We start from the raw sequence: 20,306 nt of genomic DNA on the forward strand, positions 1-20,306 counted from the left end.
CCTTCTTTTTATACTTTCAGAGTTCCCTTCGCGAGTAGATCGGAAAAGGATATTTCCGCGTTAACTTTTATATGCGGATTTTACTTCCACGGAGTGGGAGAAAGAAAGGTCAGATATCAGGGAACGCAAAAAAGCATATGCCGTCTTCAAAAAAAAAAAAAAAAAAAAAAAAAGAGATAGAGAGAAGAGAGAAACGATATCGGGTCGGTCGGTTTGATTGCCTTTCGGGGCGGCAGATAAACGCAAAATTTATCGCCCCAGTTCCGCGTACGAGTTAGATTTGCGGTCCTTCGTCCCTACATTATCGGGTCGACGTGCTGTAGCCGAGCAATCTTTCGGCTAACACACACTCGCGATACAACGCCACACGCATTGTGTGTATTGCTCGTCGCGACAGTCGGATTTGTGGCTTTCGGCAAAACCATTTCCACGTTTTCTCGCGCAACATTTTCCCTGCATAGGAAGAGAGGGAGTGAGAAAGACCGAAAGGAGAAGGGACGAATCGGTGGTCACAGAGGCGGTCAGAGGTGGTCGTGTGGCAATTTCGTCGCGCGTAACGCAATTATACGCTAACGGTTCCGCATTCGCGGGACATAATCGAATCGTTCCACGATACGCCGCGAGGACGTATTTGTAATTCATCGAGACGAGAGAAAGAACGTTCCTTCCTCGCACGTTTCGAAAAGCGACGAGATATCATCGATATTTTATCGGAATTACGCAACCATGAAAGTTAATTATTGGAAATTGTTTATAATATATCTTTTTTTTTAACACGTGAGAGAAGAGAATGGAAAAAGAGATGACAAGAAATATACATGTTTTATTAAAGGTTAAACAATTAATATATATTTTCGATACACGAATAGAATTTTTTTAAAGAATTTTTATCTATAAAATTCTAATTAAAAACTCACGCGTGTACGCGCGCATTCTCTATATAAAAAAATCCATCTCTCATTAAAAAATCCATGTGTACCGCAAAGTGCGCGTTTTTGAGTCGAATGTATTGCATCTATTGTTGCCCTCCTTTCCGCGTTGCCGATTGGTTTGTTGATCGAGTCAAGTCGAGTCAAATCGAATCGGTAAGATCGAGAGAGTAAATAATGACAGAAAAGCGATTTTGACAGTTTGTCGTATACGTGGAGAAGAATAAAAACTGACCTCGGTCACGTGATTACAGTGTGTATATATATATATATTGAAATATCAAGATATCGAAAAGAGTTTGCAGAAGATTCGCTTTTCACGATAGAATTATTTGTTATTTGCTTATATTTTATTTCTATTTAAAGTACCTAAGTTAAACATTTATTTTTTTCGTTCTCTTGTGACAATAAAAATATATTCGTCGTGGCGCAATTGAAGAGACCGTTGAACCTTCTCTTCATCGTATCGCGCATATTAATTATCGATTTAATGAACAGCGTACTAATCTATCTTACTATAAACGGAAAGCCGTCTTAAGTTAATACCGTTTCACCTCGGGCTCCTCTCTCTCTCTCTCTCTCTCTCTATCTCTCTGTCGGGGAGATTGTACGAAGTTGGGACGGTAAGGAATGATTAAAGTCTCGGAAGGGGCCATCTAGCCGTCTGGCAGCCTGGCCCTCTTAGAAGAGGCATCTTAGCCCAAAGATTAACACTGAGAATCAATTAGGCGGTTAGTTGAACCGACTAATTGCAGATCGCGGATCGAGTAGGCCGGAAAGTCTTTCGGAAATCATGTCCGTCGGGAGAGTGTGCGATTTATTTAAATTGCTTAAATACGAGCGGCACGTAGAACAATAATGCGAGTTCTTTGAATTTAAACGGACTTGCACGCCGTGTCATATTTATTCTATTACGTAAACACATTTTATCCATACATAAAAAAAACCTCCATTATATATGGAGCTGTTGACGTCTAACGGACGTCTAATGGAGTTTTCGTTCTGTGCGGGTACTGTGTGCTTCGATTTTTTACCGTTCACACATTTCAACTATTTTCAAGGTAGTTTGTTTTTATGTTTGTGTACACACAGAAAAAGTCAAACCGCAGCGAACAATATATCAAACTGTCATCGTGTTTCGATATGTATGTAAACACCGCGCGCACAAACACTGTCGCGATAGGGAGTCGCTATAACAATTTGTTTTCTTTTTCAGGTAGGCATGCAAGGGTGCGAAACGCATTGTTCGCCAGTTACAAGGCGATGAGACTCCTGAATGGAGTCAGAAGAAGCCTCAGAGCCCCCTGGGGCTCCCATCGACGTTCCATTGACAGAGCAGCACAGGCGGGTCAATCTTGTTACTGCACTTAAACCGATCTGAACCAAGTTCGTCTTGCCGTTTGCACATCCAGATTTTCATTTTCGATCGCGATACCGAGAAGAGAACAACACGAAACATTGAGAACACAAGATATAGATTAGATACTGAGAAAGAACAGGTTCTCAGGTAAATCACGAATATATAAATACCGATATAGTGAAACCCATGCCAAAGATCTACTTGTTACGTCAATACGTATCTACGATTTACGCGAAAAAATCTCGATAAGAACGAAACCGCAAACTTTCCGCGAAAAACCTGAGAGAAAGACTCGAGATCAAAGAAAACAAAAAGCAGAGAACGATACAACGTCAGGTTTTCGAGATGGCAGCGCCGGTGATCGAGAAAAAGCGCTTCTTCTGTCGGGAATGGGCTTTTATGAAACTGTCGCATTGCCTGGAGCAGCGGCCGCAATCGAAAACGTGCGGTGCTCTGATCGTGGGTGGACCAGGAAGCGGCAAGACAGCACTATGCGCCGAATTGGCTTGGCCGTCGAACGGCTCTTCCGCGCGGCATCAGCGATCTCTGAATCGCCGTCTGCTGGCCCGACATTTCTGCCAAGCTCGAAGCGAGGCTTCGCTGTCGCCCGCTCAATTCGTGCGATCTCTGGTCGCCCAGTTGCTTCAGGCCAGCTCGGACGGAATTCATCATCATCATCATCATCATCACCATCATCGTACGACGTCTATACCAATCTCACCGACATCGTCCGCAACCACACCGGCAGCGATCACCACCGCAACAACGACAGGGTCGACGACGATTACTACGACGACGACAGCAACGACAACGACGACGACAATTCCGACGGCAACACCAACTGTGACACCACCTCTCATGTCCAGAGAAGCCGTCGCGGAAGCCTATGCCGAGAAGCTGCGAACCGATCCGGAGATACAGGCGGCGTTGCAGCCGGACGTTCTCGATCGAGATCCGGATGACGCCTTGAAAAAGGCTCTTCTGTTTCCGTTGTTGGAAGTGGAGCCGCCAAAGAACTGTCTCTTCCTGCTGGTCGATTCAATCGACGAGGGTCAGACGCTGAATCCACCGCAGACCGGCACCAGGGATTCCCGAAGAGAGAATGACAACGTCAGTCGCACGATTGCTGAATTGCTAGCTAATCACCACCATCTGTTCCCACAATGGCTTTTGTTAGTTTGTACTGCACGTCGACAAAGTAAGACCATCTCGCGCATGTTCACTGGCTTTCGCAAGATCTCGCTCGACGACTTGAGAAAGTCCCAGGTCGTCAGGGACGTTCAGCAGTATATACTCGCGCGTCTAGATCAAGAAGATGCGCTCAGGTAACCATAATAATTAAATGACGAAATTAATTATTTATGAGATTTTTACTCGATGATAGTCTACAAAATATAAAAAAATAATCAGATTAATATATATATATCTAACAAATTATAATTTTTTTTGAAGATAATTAAATCCAATTTTAATTTCTACTGAAATTAACATTTATAAATTATATGGTACATCGTTAAATTATATGCAAATGACATAAGTCATTTACATAAATAAAAAATTTATATTTTAATATTTAGTATGTAAATATTAATAATTAAAAATTTGTCAAGAATAATAAAGTTTTGTATGTATGTGTGTGATTATTTACAGGCAGCACATCTCGCGCGACACTGCCGAGATGCTGAACCAGCTGCATATAAAGAGCAACGGTTGCTTTCTGTATCTGGAGAAAGTTCTCGACGGCGTAGCGGAGAATTTTATTGTTTTGCGCGAGGTGCGCGAGATCCCGGGAACATTGAACGGCCTGTATCTCTGGCTCTGCCAGCGACTCTTCAGCAGGAAGCAATTCAGCAAGGTGCAGCCGCTTCTCAACGTCATACTCGCCGCCAAATTGCCCATCACTCAAGAAATTCTGTACGAGAGCGTCAAGACCGCCTGCGTCGGCATTACCGTGGAGGACTTTAATCGCCGGCTTCATCTGCTGCGCCGAGTGATATCGGTCTCGCGTGCTGGAGCTTTGATGCTCTTTCATCACAGCTTCGCCGAATGGTTGCTGGATGTGAAACACTGTACGCAAAAGTATCTCTGTTCGGCCACCGAGGGCCACGCCATGCTCGCGGCTTACTACACTCTCCGCGGTCCCGAGCTCAATCCCGACGAGATCTGCGTGCTGGCCCAACACCTGCAACGCGCGATAACGAACGTACCGCCTAACGTCGCTCTGGACGTTCACACACTTCAAGTGCTCTGGATGATAGGTAGCAACGCGGCCATCGAAGGTTGTTACTTGGACAGCTCTGAATGCATTCTCTGGCCCCGGCAGGATGTCAAGCTTCTCAGACTGTTGATCGACGCTGGTGCTAAACCCTCCGAGAAGATCGCCGATGACGACGCCAGCAAAGATGCCGTTTCTTCTAGTCAGGTAAGTTTTTGTTTGTTTTATTAGAGAATCTTTTTTTTTTTTTATTAACATATCTGCAAAATCAAAAAATAATAAAACGTAATTTATTTTTAAAGATATACTTAGTTTTGAAGTTTTTGTTTCAGGAATGTTCGATATAAAATATGTTCTCTAGTTAGTATATCTAATCAAGTTTCGAGATAAAATACGGGAGTGTCATATCGAACAAAACGCCTGTGACAAAAACACTCATGACAAATTATAACAATATCTAATCTGTAGAGTTTTGATGTGTACATGTACAGTAGTAGTTTTACATGTACAGCATGTAGGGAGCACCATATTGTGCGGCTCCAGGGAAAGTATTTTTCGGAAATTTCTTCTTTAGTTGCTCCTATTACTGCGCGCTCTTCTCCTTCGATCTCAGACCGTTGGCGGAGACCGAAAAAGAACGGCGCGCGATAGTGTAAAGCATCCAAAGGAGAAATTCCCGAAAAATATTTCCCCTAGAGCCGCACGATATGGTGCTCCCTACTGTACACATGATACAAAGAACACATGTGTGTATAGAAGACAAATGTTCACTAAAATATTCGTGAGAAAAAATTCATAAAATTTATTAAAATTACTAGTTTACTACTTTTACTTAAAAAAAATAGCATATGATTGTTTCTTTTCCAAAGGTTTCGCAAGATATAAGTCCTATTGACGAGTCTCCGAGTGAACCACTAACAGAACTCCTCGGTGAAAGCGGAGATATCAATCAAACAGATTCTTACGGACGAACGGTGTTACACACCTTAGCTGCCGACGGCAATGCATCTTTACTAGAATTGGCGCTTGCAGCTTGTCCTCAAGTATAAAACTTATTGTTGATTTTTAATTAGTCACAAAATATCGTTTCTAAATTAAATTGTTAAGTTTTACTGTGCTTTTTTACATTGGCTTTTTTATTGAGTAGATTTAAAAATTTATTTTCGTGAATTTACATAGGCGAAATTGGAAGCGGTTGATCGAAATGGACAAACGCCGCTGAATTTGGCTGCTAGGCACGGTTACGCGGATGTAGTGCGTGTGCTTTTAGCTGCCGGCGCACGAGCGGATCACGCGGACTGCGATGGATGGACTGCTCTTAGAGCTGCTGCCTGGGGAGGTCATACTCAGGTACAGCTGAAAGAAACTGTAATTTCTTAACTTTTTTTAAAGAACACGTGAACTGTTTTTTTTATCAAGACAGTGACGATGACTGACTAATCGGTTACTGACTAATCGCGATAGTTTGCTGTTAAAATCATATAAATAGACGTACAGGTAGTTCTGACAAGTCGTCGTTTCAGGTGGTTGAAGAACTTTTGAAACACGGAGCGATGGTAGATTGCGCAGATTGGGATCAACGAACCGCGCTGCGAGCAGCCGCGTGGGGCGGCCACGAAGATATTGTCAAAGCTCTCTTAAAACACGGCGCGGACGTTAACAGAACGGACGACGAAGGTAGAACCGCTTTAATCGCGGCGGCATACATGGGACATAGCGAGATCGTGGAACATCTTCTGGATTATGGAGCTGAAATCGATCATGCCGACAGCGACGGGAGAACAGCGCTCAGCGTCGCCGCACTTTGCGTCCCTGCTAATCACGGATATGCAAAAGTATCATTATCTTCAGTGTTTGTATTGATTTTTAATTAAAATATAAATTATAAGAAATAAAACTTAAAGATGTGACATTATAAAAATATTCTTTGTTGTAATATAAATATTCATTGGTCGTAGGTTGTTACGATACTTTTAGAGCGAGGTGCTACAGTCGATCATCAAGACAAGGACGGCATGACTCCGTTGTTAGTCGCTGCGTTCGAAGGTCACCGAGATGTTTGTGATTTGCTTCTGGAATACGACGCTGACATGGATCATTGCGACGCTACCGGAAGAACGCCTTTGTGGGCAGCAGCAAGCATGGGACACGGATCAGTCGTGAAGCTTTTGCTTTATTGGGGTTGCTGCGTCGATACTATAGACAACGAAGGTAGAACCGTTCTCAGTGTCGCTGCTGCCCAGGGCGGTACGGACGTAGTGAAGCAATTACTCGCTAGAGGTAACGTTGTAAAATTAGTTTATCTGACGAAACGCGTTTGAACATGATACGGAAATGTTTAAAGAGACGTGATTGTATGTGAAGGCCTAGATGAGCAACACAGAGACAATTCAGGGTGGACTCCTTTACACTACGCAGCGTTTGAGGGTCACATTGACGTTTGTGAAGCGTTATTAGAGGCTGGTGCAAAGATTGACGAGACGGACAATGACGGGAAGAGCGCTCTCATGCTTGCTGCGCAAGAAGGACACACATCGTTAGTAGAAAGGTTGTTGAAACAACACAATGCACCTATAGATCAGCATGCTCACGATGGTAAAACCGCTTTAAGGTACAGAACTACAGTCATCACATTAATTCTGTTAAATATAAATATATAATCATATCTAACGGAACATATACATATGTAAAATTCTACACACATCGATGTACTATATATTATCTTTTGTAGACTCGCAGCTCTGGAAGGACATTACGATACCGTAAAGATATTGTTATCTCACAACGCTGATGTAAATGCTAAAGATGCCGATGGAAGAAGCACTCTTTACATACTCGCATTAGAAAATAGATTAGCTATGGCGAGGTTTCTGTTGGAACATGCAAACGCGGACGTAGAAAGTAGAGATTCTGAAGTAAATAATGTTGATTATATTTTAAAAAATTGGTTATTTAATGATTCATAAAATATACAATGTTTTTTTCATATAATATTTGAGAATATTTTACAAGTATAAAAAATGATAATCAATACACTTGAATATTCTACAGGGTAGAACATCGCTACACGTGAGCGCTTGGCAAGGACACGTGGAAATGGTAGCCCTGTTGTTAACGGAGGGTGGAGCCAGCGTAAACGCTTGCGACAACGAAAACAGAACGCCACTTCATTCCGCCGCTTGGCAAGGACACGCCGCAATTGTTAGACTGCTCCTGGAACACGGTGCCACTCCCGATCACACTTGCAATCAAGGTGCAACGGCTCTAGGTATATGAGTCATGAATATAATCTAGCGTTGCATCTATGAATAAAGTATATATTGATCTTATATAAGAAATGTTTATAAACTAACTGTAATTTTTTGTGCAATTTATAGGTATCGCCGCACAGGAAGGACACGAACACTGTGTCCGGGCACTTTTGAATCACGGAGCCGATCCGAATCATTCCGATCATTGCGGACGTAACGCGATCAAGGTAGCCGCTAAAAGTGGCCATGACACAGTTGTCAGATTGCTGGAAGAGCATTCTGCCAATCAACGCAGTTTACGACCCGGAATTAATGGAGGTTTGTGCTGCCAGTCTTTTTATTGGTCTTTAAATTGACGAGAGAGAGAGAGAGCTGCGGAAAAAGTTACTCTGAAACAATGTTACAATTCTGTATAACAATTTTCAGGCGGTAGCAGTAGTGCTACTTCTGTAACATCGAATTCGACGGCTGAGACTAAACCTTCATCGGCAATCTTGAATCCCTTGTCAACACAATACAGTCCAGCAGAATCACCAGACTCGACCAAACGACGCAGTTGCGTCTCTTTAGGCAACAATTCCAGCAACAGCAAATCGAGCAGTAATTTAACCGGTAGCACAAAAAGCGATCAGGGAAAATTCAATCAGAATTCAGTGGTTAACTGTCAGGTAATAAAAGTACGTTACACAAAATATACCATATAACTATTTTATCTATTTGACAATCAAATCAATTAAATTCAATGATTCGATGTTGTTTTAATTAAAAGTACAACTACTTGACTCACTGTAATATTAGTTACTTACCTTTCAAAAAATTGCCAAGTGTTCTATTATGATTTTAGGCACCATTATCTTTCACGCAACAACTACAACAATGTTCAAGAGGAGCAAAGAGTCGGCCGCTCAGCAAATTGTTGTCACCTCTGAAAAGCGAACCGCAGAGTCCGATATACGCATCACCTCCGCACTCTCCGTTAAGCGACAGTCTCATTCCTTACTCACCCACGAATACAAGTCCACCTAGTGCTCAAACGGCCGTTAACGTGATACAAAGTCAACTGGGCGTGTCGTTAATGACGGGAAATACGAATATTTCGTACACAAAAACGCAAATAGGAGGATACAATCACACACCAGTTATTTACGAGCCGATCAATATCAAAACCGAGATTATCGACAGAAATAACATTGGCAAACCGTTTGACTTGACGAACGAAATGTTGGGTTTGAGCATTGGGAAAGATAAGGAGAACGGGCACGAGGAGAAACGCAATTCAGCCGATACTCATTTCACACGCGACACTCATATGAGAATAATATTAGGAAATAGTGGTGCTGGCGTTGGTAGAAGCGTCAAGCATACTTCAGATTACACGCCTGGAAGGTAAATAAGATCGACATATATATATATATATATATATATATATATATGTCCACCTATATATATACAAGCAAAGATGTAATACCAACATTTTTTTGTGTACTAACGTCCTAATTACGTTTATTTCATGGCGCACTATTAACAAAATCATCAGCGTAATGATTTTTTGTTCGTTTAAAAAACAAATTTTGCATAAAACGGTGTTTTGAAAAATTGTTCTAAGTACATATTATTCACTTATGGCAGTATTTGTTAGATATCTCACACACACAGTCATCTACTACAGTCATTTTACTACATGTATTGTACGTCATCCGATCATCACATATATCTGTGTACGTTATATGTAACTCCATCTTCTCAATTGAAATTTTCAAGCATACGTATTATCTTAATTTTTTCAATGCAATTCTTTAGACTTTGCAGAAATCACAATGGTCGTATAAGGAAGACACACCGCTTCATGAGCGATAGGCTTTCCTTCCTTTTTCAACCCTCTCGAGTGAAAAAAGATAGAATATATAGTCAAGGAGGACACGCGACAATGTTAGACATATATATCATACGCTATGTATTAATTGGTTATTAACATCGTTTTATTTAAAATGTATACTACCTGAACAAAACAAAAAAACATTAACGATAAATAACATTTTTTTGTTTTAAAGTCTTTTGATACGTTAAACTTATTTTTTGTTTTCACTTAAAGTTCTTAACATTTATTGAATTTTTCACGTCAACTCTCTTCAACAAAGAAACAAAAAAAAAACAGAATTGTCACAAACGTTTTATAACGTCACCATATTGTATTTCAGTGCAGGTAATATAAAACCAAAGCGTAATGGCTTGGTGTCTAATCCAGCCATGAGATTAGTAGCAGGCGTTAGAAATGGAATTGAAAATGCCACGAATAGAAATAAGCCTATCACAACGCGCGTAAACGGATTCCAATGGAAGGCGGAAGCTCGCAAGGAAACACCTTTGTAGGGACAGGTATTATCATCTATTATATATTTTATTGATATTGACTCATATATTTGTATATATACAGTAAATACATTTCTTTTTTTTTTTTAACATTACACAGGCTATACATTATGGATTACCTCGGCGACGAGTAGCAAACTCTTCTCGTGAATGGCGATCTGTCACCAAGAAAAAGCGGAAGTCAATAAAAACATTTTTCTCGGTTTATTTGAGCAAAATCAAATTACCTCAAATAAAAAGAAAGAAACAGAAGAAAGAAGATTAAATAAATATTCTCTGATAACGTGTTGAAAGCAGAAATCGCGTATAAACAAAACCAAATATTAATTTGCATAGGGAAGTATGTAGACGTAGATATGTAAACTTGGAAAAAACATGACTTTGTATAAATATAATGAAGTTATTTACTGATCTCACACTGATGTAGTACATTATACACGCACATCTACACATAGCATATTCGTACATTGAATATATGTGTGTATGTGTGTGTATACATATACCGTTTATACAGAATATTACAAACGCTGTTCAGTTTCTAAGTTACAGATCTATTATTGAGACGCGAGTTTTGCGAAGTTCTGTTTGTATCGATCAAAAAATAAAGACTTGCTACACCGAACTCGCTATAGAGATCTCGTCTGTTGAAAGAGATGGAACAGCTTTTGGAATATTTTGTATGTGCATACTTACAAAAACAATATTATTATTAAAATCCTAAAAAAAAAAAAAAAAGAAAAGAGATTTCTTAGCCGTGATGTTAATGCCAGGTTAGAATAATAAAGTTTAATGATGAAAAAAAAAAAAAGTTTTTGAGAAGACTGGATGCAAAGCAGAATGCATATGTGATCTTTTAATGGGTGTAACTCTAAACCGAAGAAATTGTAAAGATATGTATAAATTAATTATATTATAAGAGAAAAAAAGATGAAAAAAAAAAAAACGATAAAGAGTATGATATTACAGACTCATTACAGATACGTAATGTTATGGCCTGAAAAAGTGAAGGACGTGTGTAAATATAAATCTCTCGTAATGTTTCACGCAACATATTTATTATATTGTAATAGGTATGAAAAATCAATAAAACTAGGAAATATTACACGTGCAACCTCGTCATCGACTTATTTCCTAATTGTCACGAGAACCACATTTAGGCGTAAGATACTGATTCTTGAGCGATAGCGCGCAGTTAACATTTCAGATAATCGTCAATATGCGTCATCTTTATAAATTTGGTTGTTTGTCATTCAGGAGATAATGCATGTAATATTTCTTTTTTCTTGTATCTCTCGAGATTTATATTAACATAAAATAAATAATTAATAAGCTCTTACTGAATTTAAATATAAAATACATCGAAAATTTTATTACATATGTAATATTATATAATAACATGGTAAAAAACTTTTAAAGAATATATCACAAATTCTTCAAGGCTTTGTTGTTTAAGCGTCCGTTTCTTGGTGTAGATTCTTGACACACTTCTCTAATTATCCTATATTATCCTATTGCATACGATTAGTAGAGTATAAGTAGTTTCAGGTTCTAGTTAGTATCTAATCTGACTATTGAGAGAGATATATGATGCGTCCGGAGAGATATGAAGCGTCTCTGAATATCTCGACGACTCTGATAAAGACTCTTCAAACAAGTATCTCGTAAAAGTCTTTCCAGATAACATCAACGTTACCTTTTTTACTGTGTTACACATATAGTAATACACGTTGTTGTTACTGATACAAGACAGCAGGTTTATGAAATCAGTCACAATGGGCAAATTACTGTTTTTTGTGCTAAAACACAAACTCATTGTATCGATAATAATTGGTGTGGCTATTGGGATAACATGCGGTATGAGTTTCAAGCTCAGCGGAAAATCGTGGTCCGAACGAGAAATTATGTATATCAAATTTCCTGGAGAATTGTTTCTCAGACTGGTGAACTGTTTGATATTACCACTTGTTACGTCTAGTATTATAAGCGCTACTTGCAATCTCACTAGGTCCGGTAAGCTCTTAAAATTTAATTTTTTTTTTTAATATTTAGATAGAAACGTATATCTTAAAACTTATTACGTAGGACGTATTGGATTGATGGCATTGTACTATTACTTAACGACTACCACGATCGGAATAACGTTGTGTGTTGTGCTCGTTCAGACTATTCGGCCGGGCGAAGTAACAAGAGTTGAAAATGTTACAATGCCAGTGTTCACAAGAACTTCTATGACAATAGATACCATATTGGATTTGATTCGGTAATTAAATTATTTATTCAAAAATATATTTTTAAAAGTATATTATTTTTCTTTTTCTTATAATTCTTTGCAGTAATGTAATTCCCGAGAATATAATAGATGCATGCATGTATCAGGTATATATGTCTATATATGTTATATACAGTTTAAATCTATAAATATACGTATGAAAAAACTGCGATACTTATAAAAAGATATAATTAAAAAAATATACTTATTTGTTTCTATTCTACAGTATCAAACCGTTTTAGAACAGCCACCCAATGCATCTGCAGGTAATTAAAATTTCTCCGAACTAGCAAGAGAAAAATATAACAATTTATTCAAGTTTGAAAAAAAAATGGTTACAGTTTTGCAATAAAACATCTCGACTATTACGGAGCTCTAAATCTTATTTCAATTTTGTGCGAGTTTTATAAATAAAGATGTGTCAATATTGCAGTGCCAATAGAAGAATGGATTATAACAAGTAAATATGTTAACGGAACAAACGTATTGGGTTTAGTGTTTCATAGTTTATTACTGGGTGTGGCAATTGGACAATTAGAGATGGAGGAAGGAAAACCATTATCGAACTTTTGCACTTCTTTCGCTGATACCATGTTGATTATTATGAAATGGATAACAAAGTACATTACGTATTACATTATATTGTTAAAACAAAAAGTACAAGTTGTTGTACAGTCAGAACTTCAAAGTGATCTCTTGTGATCTAGAGCAGCACCAGTAGCCGTACCGTTTCTCATTGCCGGTCGAATCTTAGAAATCGAGGATTTTGGCAATACGCTGAGTCATTTAGGATTTTACGTCTTAACCGTGTTTATTGGTCTGATAACGCAGGGATTTATAATATTACCCCTTCTTCATTGGATAATCACGCGAAAATCATCATACAAAATTATATCCAAACTCGGCCCGTCCTTTGCAGCCGCCATAGGAACATCGTCGAGGTAATGTGAGATAGAAACTTAAATACGAAATCTAGAGAACTTAAAACTTTGTTTACTCTCACAAAATAATTAAATTTCAGTACTGCTACAGTTCCGCACACAATTAGAAGTTTGGAAAGTTTGGGAATAAATTCCGAAGTAACGAAATTTCTTGTTCCAATAGGAGCGGCATTAAATTTAGACGGAATAGCGTTGTACGAATCTGTCGGAGCGATATTTATTATACAACTACGTGGTTTGCAATTTCCATTGTTTAAAATAATAATTATCAGGTATCTAACAAATAACCAACACATTAAGATTAATAAATTCTTAGAAAAAGATATTTGCGAATATATAAAAAAAAATATACGACATTTTAACATCTATGTATTTAATTAAACAATATCTACTGTTTTTATATGTAGCATTACATGTACACTATCGTGCGTGGGTTCTGCTGGTATACCAAGTGGTGGTTACATGATGTTGATAATGGTGTTGAATTCTCTAGATGTACCAGTTGAAGATGTTACTTTAATTATTGCTATCGACTGGCTTGTGTAAGTATATTGTGTTTTTATAAAAATTATTACATTTAAGCCATATTTATACACATATAATAAAGATTTATGAAAAAAAAGATATTAGCTAAAAACACTAAGTAAAAATTCGTTATTTTCCAGTGATCGTTTCAGAACAGCAATTAATATCATAGGCGATGCATTGGGTGCGAGTATTATAACTCAATTTTATGAAATAGCTTTAGAAAAAGAGAAAACAAGGAGATTAGAGTCCATAGAAAAAGCGATTTGCAAAACCCGAACATAGTAAATGTTCTCTAAAGTAGACTATAGTAATTCAAAATTTCAATCAAAGTAACAAGATCAGGGTAGTTATTAAAAAAGGAGAGAAAATTAATGCTTAAAAGAATATAAGAAATATTTATTTCTTTTGTATACAAAAATAAAGAAAACTTGAACAAAATTCGTTTCATATTTGCGGACCAAAAATGCGTATTTTTTAACCCTCAACTACACCACCGAAATTTATACCACACCTACAAAGTGTATAGTTTTGTATCCCAACTTTGAAGAGCTTTGAAATGAGAAAATTTAAAAAATTTGTGTTTTCTGGTGTAATAATTAACGTTCCACGTAAAAAATATTTGCGTAATTGTGCGTGATGGGATTTGAACTCCGCCAGTGTAATTACGGGTTAACAATATAATTTATATCAATAATAGTTTTAAAAAAAAGCTGTATGTGAAAAAATACTTGCGAACTATTTATATAAACAAATATCTCTGTACATAAAAATATATCTATAAAATAGTTTTAGTATTAGTACATAATAGTTTCAGTATACAAAATAGTTGTAGTATTAAAGAATTTTGTGTTAATTTTCCCAGTAAGCAAAATGCGCGCAATATGCCAGCAGATTGGCAACAGACCCAGTAAGCAAAATGCGCGCAATATGCCAGCAGATTGGCAACAGATATACTCAAAAGTTGCGAGCAAATTGGCATCTGTTATGTCCGCATTAGGCTTACGATCTGCTAGCAAAGCCTGCTCACAGAATCTGATAGCAGATTGTCGGCAGAAACCGAGCAAGATCTGCAGCTTTTAGCGATTCATAAAATGGTGCATTTAAAGGATTTCAATATTATTTTTATATTTTTTTAATGTAAAATAAGTAAACAATTTAAAGCAATATTTTTATTATATAATTCTTACAATAATTTTTTTACATATTATTGTGCGTTTTCAACTTATCTACTAAATTATAATTATGTATAAAAAAATTATACATAGTCATACACTAAAATTATATATAGATAGATATAATTTATTGACGTCTAAAAAAATAGTTAATTCAAAAGACTTAACTATATTTTATGTTATAAAAATAACATTTTGAAACCTTTTAAATGCATCATTTTACGTGAATCGCCAAAAGCTGCAGATTCTGCTCGGTTTCTGTTGCCAATCTGCCGTTAGAGTGTGCGTGCGCAGATTTTGTTCGGTTTCTGCCGACAATCTGACGTCAAGTCATGTTAGCAGATCTTGCTCGGTTTCTGCAGCCAATCTGTTGTCAGATTTTGTGAGCAAGATCTGCTCGATTTTTGGGACCAATTTGTAGACTTAATCAATAATAACAACTTCTGTATCAGATTTGTAGCCTTTTTGTTGACAACAGGTAGCAGACACTTGCATGATCTGCTTTTGACAGACTTGGCTATCTGGGTTATTTTATGAGTGTTTTTCTTTAAGTTTGACAATTACACTTTTTACTTCCGTATACGCGTCAAGCCCGTATTCTCCGAGCTCTCTGCCTTCTCCAGACATTTTATAGCCACCAAACGGCACTTGAGAAGACATAACATTGTATGTGTTGACCCTATATAAAAAAAAAAATTAACAAAACGCTAGTTCAATTTTTTGTTTAAAAAAGTCGTAACGCGTTATGCTTAAAATATTCCCAAACAACTTACCAAACTGTACCGGCGCGAAGACCTTGTACAATGTAATTTGCTTTGTCAATATCTTTCGTGAAAACTGCAGCGGCTAATCCGTAATTGGTGTCATTAGCACGGTCAATGACTTCGTCCAAATCATCGAACTTCAGGATTTGTTGAACCGGACCGAATATCTATCATAGAAAATTGTTGTAAATATAAGTCAACTTGTTATATAACATTAATATTTTCTTTTTTAATTAATTACACTTGTTTCTAATACTTACTTCTTCTTTGGCTATAGTCATATCGTCTTTAACATCTGCAAATACCGTTGGAGCGACATAATATCCTTTATCACCGACGCGCTCGCCACCTGTTAGCAAACTAGCGCCTTGTTTTTTACCACAATCTATCAAGTTCATTATTTTGTTCAGTTGCTCTTGGTCAATCTGATCAAACAAAAATCGTACTAATTACAATTAAATGACATCATTGTAAAATCCATGTTTAAAATTAAATAATATACCTGCGGACCATGTTCGATTTTTAAATCGAACGGATCTCCAACAGTTCTAGCCTTAGCGCGAAGTACACTTTTTTCCACGAACTCGTCGTAAATGTTAGACTGAACGAACGTTCTGGATCCTGCGCAACAGCATTGACCCTGATACACAATTTAAAAAGTACTTTAGCAAAAAGGAACATTATTTTCGAATAAAAACAATACACAAAAAAATAAATTACCATATTAAAGAACAATCCAAAATGCGCTGTTTCCACTGCCTCATTTATATCAACATCTTTAAGAATAATATTAGGAGATTTTCCGCCTAACTCCAGTGTGGTCCTCTTCAAATTGTGCATGGCGGCACCTTGTTTTATCAATTGGCCAACTTCTGTGGAACCCGTAAATGCAATCTTGTCAACTTTATCATGAGCTACAAGCGCTGCTCCTGCACTACCGTAACCAGGAACCACATTGACCACTCCATCAGGAAATCCAGCTTCTTTGGTCAATTGTGCCATGTAAAGAGCTGTTAATGGAGTCTGTTCCGCAGGTTTTAAAATTACGACATTTCCTGAGGAGAATATAAAATAATTAACAATTTACACATACAGAAAATCAATTCCAAATGTATCATGACCAAAATATATATGGCTACCTGTGGCTAAAGCCGGTGCTATCTTCCAAGCCATCATCAATAATGGGAAGTTCCACGGAATAATCTGACCGCATACTCCTACTGGTTCATGTCTAGTGTAGCTAAAAAAGTCTCCATCCATTGGTATGACTTTACCATGCCACTTATCAGCCCATCCCGCATAATATCTCAGCACGTTAATGCTGAAGGCTAAATCTATATTGTATGCAAATGCGTAAGGCTTGCCGTTATCTAAAGTTTCTAAGGACTGAAATATAATACAAATATAAGTAATTTTTTTGTTTCTGAAGTCAGATAAACAAATATATTTTATACAATTTTTTTTTAAATAAAAAACATTTTTTAAAGTAAGAAACATAAACCATCGTTCAATAAGTCCCGAGACTAACCCAGAGATGGTGCTAGTAGTACCAAACTGACCACGTTTCCCTAGAGTGCGAACCTTCACATGAAACGTGTAAAAATTTCACGTCGATCGGACCACAAACAGCAGAGTTATCGAAGTTAGAGTAAAGTCACTTTGTAATTTGTTTGAAAAATGGAAAAAAGCGAGTTTCGCGTGTTGATAAAACATTGTTTTTTAATGGGTAAAAACACCGTAGAAGCCCAGCAATGGCTTGAGAAACGTTACCCGGACTCCTCTCCATCCAAATCAACGATTTGTCGTTGGTATGCTGAGTTTAAACGTGGTCGTACGGACACAAACGATGCGGAACGTTCGGGTAGGCCATTGGAAGCCGTTACACCGGAAAATGTGAGTNAAGTGTTAAAAATCGTAATGAAAAATCGCAAAGTGAAGGTCCGTGAGATTGCAGAAATGACACAGATATCATCTGGAAGCGTATTTACAATCCTTCATGAAAAATTGAGCATGAAAAAGGTTTTTTCCAAGTGGGTGCCGCGATTGCTTTCAATGGAACAAAAACAGCAACGAATCGACGATTCAGAGAGCTGTTTATCGCTATTTACTCGCAATAAAAAGGATTTCCTGCGTCGATACGTGACCATGGATGAAACATGGATACATCATTTCACTCCGGAGTCGAATCGGCAATCATCTGAGTGGCGCATGGCTGGCGAAAGCCGCCCAAAGCGTCCAAAAACGCAGCAGTCTGCTGGCAAAGTCATGGCGTCTGTTTTTTGGGATACACATGGCGTGATTTTCATTGACTACCTGGAAAAAGGTAAATCGATCAACAGTGATTATTATATTGACTTGTTGGTACGTTTGAAGGAGGAGATCGCAGCAAAACGACCGCACATGAAGAAGAAAAAAATCCTTTTTCACCAAGACAATCCACCATGCCACAAGTCCATGAAAACAATGGCAAAATTCAACGAGTTGGGCTTTGATTTGCTTTCCCACCCCCCGTATTCGCCAGATTTAGCCCCCAGCGACTACTGGCTCTTTGCTGATTTCAAAAAAATGCTCCAGGGAAAAAAATTTGGCTCGAATGAGGAGGTCATTGCCGAAACTGAAGCCTATTTTGAAGCAAAGGATAAATCCTTCTATAAACATGGTATAGAAATGTTGGAAAGGCGTTGGAAAGATTGTATCACTCTAAAAGGAGATTATATTGATGAATAAAAATGATTTTTGAAAAAAAATGTTGTTTTCGTTGTTAGTCTCGGGACTTATTGAACGACGTGTTAGTTCTAAAAAGTTTCTTTTCTAATATTTCTTTCATATAGTATACTTTACTGCAGCGTATGTCCGATTTTTCTCCAACAGATCTGCCAATTTGTGCAAAAGAAGTCCTCTTTGAGAGGCGTCCATTTTTCGCCATGGTGAACGTCTTCTAAAAGCCTTGTTAGCAGCCTGCACAGCAACATCGATATCTGCACTATCGCCTTCTTGCACATCGGCAATTATTTCACCTGTAGCGGGATTAACCGTAGGAAATGTTTTACCAGATTTTGATTTGTGCCATTCATTATTGATAAATATCTGCAGCAAAGTAAAAAAACATCTTTTGTGTAACATAAAATATATTGAAGATACATGTTAAAGTGTAAAAAGTAAAAATGGCAATTTATAAGCAATGTTATATATATGTATATATACATATGTGTATATATATGTATATATACAATGTTATATATTGTTATGTATATATACATATGTATATATATGTATATATATGTATATATACAATGTTATATATATGTATATATAATAGTTGAGTTTATAATCGGTTTTTTGAAAGCACATCGTTTTACTTTTTTATCATAAAAATAAAATTACAATATAAAAGTCGTTATAATAAAGTCGTTAAAAACACGTTCTGCCTGCGGACGCTATTATAAAGTGATCGATCGGTACAAGTTGAATCGCAGAATTAAAGATAGCAACACGTAATAATAATAATAATAATAATAGTAATAATAAAAATCATAAAACATAGACAAATTCGCGTTTATTCTAAAAAAAAAAAATTTCTAAAATTACAAAATCATCTTTGTTTTCATTCTAATCCTTATATATACTTTCTCTCTTAATATGCTCCGTTTTTATATAAAATCAATTACTGAAAATATTTTTTACACCGTCACGTCCGACATTATAGAATGACATCGAATACTGAAACGCTTCTTCTTGTCTTTGCACACACCTTTGTTAGTGTTCAAGTGTATGTGTGCTGTTCTTTCTTGTTTTCTTTAAATAAATATATACTTACGCCAGTATATAAGATCGACGGATTTGTATCCGGCATCGGCAAAGCTGCTGTCGAATAACATCGAAGATTTCGGAATTTGCTCCACACACGCAGCATTATTAACGAACACAAATGTCCTCTCACAAGCGGATACAGAGAATGATTTCTGATAACAGTAGGTGTCCGCGATATTAAAAACGTTGCTTGCTACTCTCGTCTTAAGATGCGTTTGCTTTGATTCTATCTTTGTTCTGCATTTAAAGGCGAGCTGATGCAGCGCAAGCGCATACAGTAAACGTACCCTTCGATATCCTTAGGGTGCGTTCGCTTTAAAGATGCTTTAAGTGCCAATCCGTCTTCTTTAAATCTAGAAGCCTTTAAATGTATATAGAACAATAGACAAACTCACTCAAAGGGTGCGTTCGGGGAGCGCGTTATCAGCGCTGTTGCATCATTCTATCTTTATTGCTCATTAGATGTAAAACAAAGATAGAATGACGCAATAGCGCTGATAGCGTGCTGCCCGAACGCAGCCAAAGCGCGTGAGCAATCAAAGCGAACGCATCCTCAGCCGCGCACCTTTCACTACCTTTGCTATATTTATTTTAAATCGGAGACGTTGGAGACTGCTCTTTTTATCTCGAAAGCTTCTCGACGTCACAGACTTGCAATGCCACACACAACTATACTGATAAATCGCACGTTCTCGTA

At 37.5% G+C, this 20,306-nt stretch overlaps 3 protein-coding genes across 12 annotated transcripts in view; 2 read left to right on the top strand and 1 right to left on the bottom strand.

Annotated features, from left to right (window-relative positions):
• The window catches only part of LOC109863689 (ankyrin repeat domain-containing protein 50), a 62,440-nt gene extending 51,372 nt beyond the window's left edge, over positions 1–11,068 (top strand). For 6 of the 9 annotated variants that reach the window (XM_020444121.1, XM_020444119.1, XM_020444120.1 and 3 more), the window contains 15 exons: positions 2,146–3,614; positions 3,940–4,711; positions 5,374–5,547; positions 5,684–5,854; positions 6,028–6,339; positions 6,463–6,784; positions 6,869–7,115; positions 7,236–7,419; positions 7,556–7,772; positions 7,882–8,073; positions 8,182–8,432; positions 8,600–9,141; positions 9,556–9,684; positions 9,954–10,131; positions 10,226–11,068. In XM_020444121.1, the coding sequence (XP_020299710.1) occupies positions 2,635–3,614; positions 3,940–4,711; positions 5,374–5,547; positions 5,684–5,854; positions 6,028–6,339; positions 6,463–6,784; positions 6,869–7,115; positions 7,236–7,419; positions 7,556–7,772; positions 7,882–8,073; positions 8,182–8,432; positions 8,600–9,141; positions 9,556–9,684; positions 9,954–10,125 (4,665 nt within the window). In that variant the 5' untranslated portion in view covers positions 2,146–2,634 and the 3' untranslated portion in view covers positions 10,126–10,131; positions 10,226–11,068. The remainder of the gene's footprint in view (positions 1–2,145; positions 3,615–3,939; positions 4,712–5,373; positions 5,548–5,683; positions 5,855–6,027; positions 6,340–6,462; positions 6,785–6,868; positions 7,116–7,235; positions 7,420–7,555; positions 7,773–7,881; positions 8,074–8,181; positions 8,433–8,599; positions 9,142–9,555; positions 9,685–9,953; positions 10,132–10,225) is intronic. The other 3 variants (XM_020444125.1, XM_020444123.1, XM_020444126.1) reach the window with 3 other exon arrangements.
• A 696-nt stretch (positions 11,069–11,764) lies between these two features.
• LOC109863713 (excitatory amino acid transporter 3-like) lies at positions 11,765–14,572 on the top strand. Its single transcript, XM_020444171.1, has 9 exons — positions 11,765–12,135; positions 12,208–12,385; positions 12,459–12,501; positions 12,621–12,660; positions 12,828–13,014; positions 13,102–13,335; positions 13,416–13,607; positions 13,743–13,877; positions 14,001–14,572. Exons 1-9 carry the CDS (start codon positions 11,883–11,885, stop codon positions 14,143–14,145), a joined length of 1,407 nt encoding a protein of 468 aa, XP_020299760.1. The 5' UTR covers positions 11,765–11,882; the 3' UTR covers positions 14,146–14,572.
• Positions 14,573–15,159: 587 nt separating this feature from the next.
• On the bottom strand, positions 15,160–20,272 carry LOC109863680 (aldehyde dehydrogenase, mitochondrial). 2 transcript variants are annotated; one of them, XM_020444097.1, is made up of 9 exons: positions 20,185–20,272; positions 19,617–19,761; positions 18,641–18,886; positions 16,939–17,185; positions 16,520–16,854; positions 16,302–16,439; positions 16,060–16,224; positions 15,809–15,966; positions 15,160–15,714 (listed from the first exon to the last, which is right to left on the bottom strand). In XM_020444097.1, exons 2-9 carry the CDS (start codon positions 19,710–19,712, stop codon positions 15,567–15,569), a joined length of 1,533 nt encoding a protein of 510 aa, XP_020299686.1. In that variant the 5' UTR covers positions 19,713–19,761; positions 20,185–20,272; the 3' UTR covers positions 15,160–15,566. The 2 variants fall into 2 exon arrangements, with proteins under 2 accessions (XP_020299686.1, XP_020299685.1); XM_020444096.1 differs by lacking the exon at positions 20,185–20,272 and adding an exon at positions 19,897–20,044.
• Positions 20,273–20,306: the final 34 nt, after the last annotated feature.

The sequence above is a fragment of the Pseudomyrmex gracilis genome, unplaced genomic scaffold (assembly GCF_002006095.1).
Source record: "Pseudomyrmex gracilis isolate BER0280 unplaced genomic scaffold, ASM200609v1 scaffold_12, whole genome shotgun sequence".
NCBI classification, from domain to species: domain Eukaryota; kingdom Metazoa; phylum Arthropoda; class Insecta; order Hymenoptera; family Formicidae; genus Pseudomyrmex; species Pseudomyrmex gracilis.

Excerpts from the sequence above, each read along its gene's own strand:
- LOC109863680 (XM_020444097.1), bottom strand. The coding sequence starts at position 19,712 with ATGCTGCGTGTGTGGAGCAAATTCCGAAATCTTCGATGTTATTCGACA. Across the intron at positions 18,887-19,616 it reads CGTCGATCTTATATACTGGC|ATATTTATCAATAATGAATG; the intron begins GTAAGTATATAT and ends ACTTTGCTGCAG. Across the intron at positions 16,440-16,519 it reads TTGGATTGTTCTTTAATATG|GGTCAATGCTGTTGCGCAGG; the intron begins GTAATTTATTTT and ends ATTGTGTATCAG.
- LOC109863713 (XM_020444171.1), top strand. The coding sequence starts at position 11,883 with ATGAAATCAGTCACAATGGGCAAATTACTGTTTTTTGTGCTAAAACAC. Across the intron at positions 12,386-12,458 it reads ACCATATTGGATTTGATTCG|TAATGTAATTCCCGAGAATA; the intron begins GTAATTAAATTA and ends AATTCTTTGCAG. Across the intron at positions 13,015-13,101 it reads ATTATGAAATGGATAACAAA|AGCAGCACCAGTAGCCGTAC; the intron begins GTACATTACGTA and ends CTTGTGATCTAG.